At 32.9% G+C, this 6,136-nt stretch overlaps 1 protein-coding gene across 1 annotated transcript; it reads right to left on the bottom strand.

Moving 5' to 3' along the window:
- Window positions 1-3,711: 3,711 nt before the first annotated feature.
- LOC129220744 (YEATS domain-containing protein 4-like) lies at window positions 3,712-4,434 on the bottom strand. Its single transcript, XM_054855172.1, has one exon. The coding sequence runs from the start codon at window positions 4,432-4,434 to the stop codon at window positions 3,712-3,714; it is 723 nt and encodes a 240-aa protein (XP_054711147.1).
- Between the last annotated feature and the right edge of the window lie 1,702 nt (window positions 4,435-6,136).

Below are 6,136 nucleotides of genomic sequence, written 5' to 3' on the forward strand. Positions count from 1 at the left end.
CCACAGCACAGCACGTTTTCATCAAGCGCATTATTTTTAGAGTAAAAATCCTTTACTATCCCATACGAGCGGCACACTTTTGCTTACCAAACGATAGTTGCTAACTAGGATCTGACTTTGTAGCAGGGTTGGCAAGGTTTTGGACACTACGGTAAAAACCAGGGTAAAAACCCTGGTTTTTACCATCCCGTCCAAAACTGTCCGAAAGTGTCCAAAACTATATTTTCAGAAAAATTGCATTCTGTGAGAAAGCATCAAAAACAGAATAAAATGTATCGAACTAATTTTTTATATTGAACATTAACTCAATGGAGAAAATTCAACTTATTTATGCAGCTGATTTGAATCGAGTATTTATGTTTATGCATGTGTGTAAATTAAAGCAGGGTTGTCAAGTTTGTTATCATACTGTTCAAAGCCCTAGTGTCCGAAAGTGTCCAAAATTACTTCTTGAGAAACTAATTTTATGAGAAAATATCAAAAACAGAACAAAATGTGTCAAAATTATTATTTTTTTTTTTTTTGACTATTTAATATATTTATTCAATGTGAACATTTAAGTACAAATATATATGTAGTTTATTTATGCAGCTGATTTTAATCTAATTATGTAGAAATTAAATTCTTCATTAAAAATATCAATTTGTATGCAGGAGGTTTTTTTTCTTCCATAAACCAAATTTTTGACATTTATACATGTGTGCAAAAGAAAGTGTTCAAAATGCAGTGCAATAATTGACTTAAATGCAGTAAGTTAACAATTTTTTGTCGTTTCAGAATGTATTAAAAAAATATGAATTAAAAAAAAGGAATAACTCAAGTTTTACAATATAATCATCAATTTAAATCATCAGTTTAATCATCAATTTCTTGTTCTGTAATCTATGATTTAAAAAATAATTTTCGTTAAAACATCATGTAAAACTTATTTGCAAAAATCATTAAAAAAATTAAGCTTTTTTTTCACCTAAATATTGCACACATTTAATAACATTCCTTTCAATTATAAATGGAACTGAAATTGGTTGTCTTGGTAGTGTTGTGAATTTCCTCTCATAACTTTACCAACTGTTACATAAGAAATTTTTTATGTAGTAGTTATTGCCAATTTTTTCAAGTAAAATATTTTTTTTAAAAAAGCATTTTAGAAAAAAAATATTATAAAAAAACTCTTTAATTAAACCTCGGTTATGTCTATATTTATGCATTACGAATATTGCAGTCAATACGACTTGATTAGATTACACCTCTTTAACTTTATCATGTTTCGGACACTTTTGGACAGTTTTATACAGTTTTGGACGGTAAAAAACCACCTGTCCTGTCCAAAACCAGTTTTGGACAGTACAAAACCCAACCCTGCTTTGTAGTGCTTTACAATTGTTGTACAGAATTAAGACTACTAATTCAAGTAATAAAAGCAGTCTAAAAAGCACAACTTTTTCTCTGTCATAAAAATTTAATTTTTTGAAGAATAAAGTCAATCCCGCGGCATCCCCGGGGATTGGCACTTTACAATCCCGAAATCCCGCGGGACTGAATTCGGCGCGGGATTGCAGTAGGCTTGCTAGACGTCCCGGTTTGACCGGGACAGTCCGGGTTTTCAGATAAAATCCTGGTGTCTCGGCCGGCTTACTTCACGTCCCAGAAATGATAAATTTGATTACAAAGACCAAAAAGGTTTTAAAACAATTAACTGTGAAGGTTTTTTAGGATAATTACTTTATCATTTGCAACATTGACTTGTAAAATTAATACCGGATTAGCTTGTGGGGATTTTACAACAAGATTAAAACCAAAAATTACCGTCTAAAAACGTGCTAACATGAAAAAATTATCTAAATATTGTTTGATTTTTTATACTTCAATCAATTTTTTTCCTAACTAAAATAAATTGTAAATATTTACATCTAAGAAAGTGAAATGTTAAAATTTTATCTGTTTTCATTTTCCCTGTTTTAGGTTCATATAATTAGTAACCATTTATTCATAGCATTAAGAATAAACTGCCCTATAAAATGCTCCAAAATTCAGCCAAAGGTGTATGCCGTTTTGAATACGACGACGCGGGGGGAGGGACTTTCCAGTGTCCCGGTTGAACATTTCAGAAATCTGGCAAGCCTAATCTTATGGCACTGAGACAGATATTAATAATTTCAAAACACTTTTAAGTCACACAATTTGCAGCTTCTAAAATTAAATTGAACTTCTAGTTAAATTCCGAACTAAGTTTCGCGTAACCAAGCAGAGGTTTTAAACCTCCAGCTCGGTCACTTCCTATGCCTGGCTGATGAGTACTAATAAGCACGAAACCCTGCAGTCCTCGGCTGGAATGACTGAGGTGGCGATGCTTTCATGTATTCAGACATTCATGCTTTCAAAAAATGTTTCAATTTCGAAATTTGCCGCCTACCACAGGAGCCGGGCCCGTCACTCAATAAAAATGCATCACAGTTTGAAAGAATAAGCTGTTAAGAGATGCTGTCAAAATATTTCGATTCCAAAAAATAATTTATTCGCTCTCCCATTGCACGTAATGATAATTTCGTAATTTGCTCATCCATCTTATGATAATTTTATGATTTTGCTGCGGAAAATGTTCTTAAAATTGAAATAGAAAAAGAAAAGAATCGAATTTTCGAAAAATTGCTTCGAGGTGCACACCCACATGCTACAAACTAACTTTGCGCCAAATTTCATGAAATCGGCCGCACGGTCTAGGCGCTATGCGCGTCACAGACATCCAGACCAGGGTTGCCAGATTTAAGAACAGTAAATACGGGACAGGCTCCTAAGAGTGAGGGGGGGTATTTTTAAGGGGTGCTTTCCGACGTAGAACGTCTCTTCATGATAAATCTGAAAAAGTCAATCGTAACAAAGCATTAAACCTTACAAAATGTCGCCGCTCAAAGTATAAAAATAGTTTCCGTTGTGATTGACTGATGACGCATGTGCAGAGATATATTTCCAACATTAGTCAATGAGCAAAGTGGAAGCAATAATTCGGCTCCTCATGTTCTGCCGCCAAAACAAAAACCAAATTAAAACGAAAATAATTTTTGCGATAGCTGTCACATGATTTTCTTATTGTTTTTTATTTCAGATTTTTTTTTTACTTTGTTTTCCTCCCTTAAAAAAAATGTCTCGTTCTGTAAAATATTGTTATCAGCTAGAATACGGGACTTAGCCGTCCCGTATAGAAGTTCCCCGGGACGCGGGACAATTTTTTAAAATACGGGACTGTCCCTTGAAATCCGGGACGTCTGGCAACCCTGATCTAGACAGAGACTTTGAGCTTTATTATTAGTAAAGATAAAGACATAAAGCAATAAAAAAAATTCAGTTCACTCCAATAAAAAAGCACTACTATTTGAAGGAATAAGCTGTTAAAAGATGTTATCAAAATATTTCAATTCCAAGAGTTAAATTATTATTCACAAAAAGGAATTTCAAACGCACAGTCAGAAAATATTTATATGTCTCTAAAAACATAATTTTCAGATATAAAAGTAAAACACAAATATTTAATAATTATCCAAAGTTGATATTTGGGCAAAGAAAAATGTAAAGCTGTTTAACTGCAATTACTAAACAAAGAGGAAGGGAAAGAAATTTTTGCTAAAGTTTCATGAAACTGGAATCGAAACTGGCGTTTTAATGAAGTTCTATAATGCGAAAAACACATACAGATGTTGATGAACCTGTTCAAATTCACGAATTTTGCTGCATGGAAATTTTCAGTTTCGATATGTCCTGCTTTACCCTTTCAAGTTCAAGCTTTGTAGTCGCTATTAATTCCTTGATTGCCTCTTTACCTTTAAGAATTTTTTGCAAATCTCTGGCTTTCTTTTCCTCATATTCAACTTGATGTCGACTTAACACCGATGTCTTCGGCAAAGAACTGAGCAACAGTTTATACATTTTATGAGTTGGGTCCGTGAAAATTAACTCCTCGTATAACTCGGAGTTAACAGTTTGTACTTTCGATTTGATGTGACCATCTTCGTCGCGATCAAAAAGCTTAAGGAAATGATATAGCGTCACAGGCCGTTCATTACTATCCTGGAAAAATATTTTGATTGTAATTTCAAACTCACCCCATCCAGTTTCTGTGACAGAATAAGGAGGACAGTGACAGACGCGATATGGTTGAGCATAACTATCGTGTAATACGAACTGAACACGTTTGATAAAAACAGACAAGTCCTCATTGTCATAAGGTTTCAAATAAACAGTCCATTGATGCGTACGTTCATCGGCATCTTGCTTTTTACTGAGAAGCCAAGCAACATTTCCATACAGTAATCGCTTCACAATCTGTTTTCCTTTAACGCGACTGTTAATTTCCTTAGTAACTGTTGTTTTCGGAATCGCACCACTTGCTTTCGAAATTTTACAAGCAGATGATGATGAAGCGGCCTCCGTCGATTCCATTGTCTTAATAGAGAGTACAACACATCAAACACAATCGAGCACACAACTCCAACTATTCACTATCAAAAACAATATTAGAAGCTCTATGCAAAGCGTGCGATCAAAAATCCTTCGCTGCTTTGAATTCGAAACTGAATTAGAACGGAAAGTAGTGTGTTGCCAAACGCGAGAGATGAAAACCTTAAGAAAATTCGTTCACCATCATCAGATGCCGACAAAACCGGCAAAATAAAATGCTGTAGCTAGTATTTTTTGCTTGAAATGGGAAAATATTTCATTAAACAATAGAATCTCTATGCTACGCTTGAAATTTTGTTGGTACATTAAACTGCAAAAATAGGCGATAATCACGCCAAAAAAAATTGTTTCGAACAGGGCAATCAGCTTGACCGGCGTTGTTCCGTTGTTTGTCATTTTGCGGGAATTTAGTGAGGTCATAGTTTATCATAAAATATTTATTTACGATACATTTTGGTTTTCCATTCCTTTTTTTTTTAATTATTTCATAAGTAAATCAATAAAGCACGCAGTTATCTAGCACGTGGAACACGATCTTAACTGGTTTTAAGCCTTTTTTTTTATTTTTATAGCAGGGTTCGTAAGCTCCTTACAAACTCCTGCTTTTTAAGAAAAGAAAATAAGGGCCCTTAAAACCCCTGAATTTTGCTATTATCTTCTTGCAAACACCTTACCGTTTTTTATTCTACATGACCTTAAAGATGTTCTTCAATCGCCAATCTGATACGAGTGATTACGTTATACTGAATTTTACGAAATTCCGCTATTTTTTCGTCTGTTAATACTGGAAATCCGATTTTTTCGTTAGACTATTTTCTTCCACACATCCGATTCCCCCCCCCCCCAAATTTGTGACGATTATTTCGATAACTATTAATAATATAACATCTTGTAGTTAATTAGCATCTAGTAAATGTTAAAGCACCATTCTAAAGTTTTTTTCGTTGCAATCAAATCTTTTGTTTACCGTTTTTAGACTCTTGATGCTTTCATTTTAATTAAAGCAATCTCTTTGCATCCGATATGAGAATGGAATTTTTATGATTTTTAATGCTTATTATGCTTTTTTGGAGGGCAAACAAATGAAATTTCTTTTTATTCCTATAAAAATCACAGTTACAATTTTCAAGCCAAATTCTGTGTCTTTCATGAAAGTCAAAAAGTTATTGATTTTTGCGTAAACAACGTCGATTGATATTAATATTTTTATTGTAGAGCTTTAAATGCAATTGTAAAACAATTTACTTAAATAAATTCTTTTATGCTCCGTTCTTTATACTAATAACACGTTCACTTTGAAAATCGCAATCTCTTTGCATCCGCCATGGATATAAGATTTCTTGCATTTATGATGCTTACTATGCCTTGTAAAGAGGCAAAGAAATTAAATTCATTTGTATTTTTATTGAAATCATTAAATTGAAAAGTTTTTAATGAAATTCATGCTCTTTAAGAGTGTTGAATGTCAGAAAGTTAATACGGAATAGCTGGCGGAAATTTATTTTTGTTTCAACTTCTTTGAGTGTTTTAAAATACATACGTAACATCTGTAGTTGGAAAAGTTTAATTTTTTAGATTGGAAAAAAAAATCAGACTTCTTTATCTAAATTATTGTTTGTTTTTTTTTAAGTTGTAGATATTAATTACAAAACATGAATAAACATAACATATTTTATGCAACAGA

Source organism: Uloborus diversus, chromosome 4 (assembly GCF_026930045.1).
Source record: "Uloborus diversus isolate 005 chromosome 4, Udiv.v.3.1, whole genome shotgun sequence".
NCBI classification, from domain to species: domain Eukaryota; kingdom Metazoa; phylum Arthropoda; class Arachnida; order Araneae; family Uloboridae; genus Uloborus; species Uloborus diversus.

Excerpts from the sequence above, each read along its gene's own strand:
- LOC129220744 (XM_054855172.1), bottom strand. The coding sequence starts at position 4,434 with ATGGAATCGACGGAGGCCGCTTCATCATCATCTGCTTGTAAAATTTCG.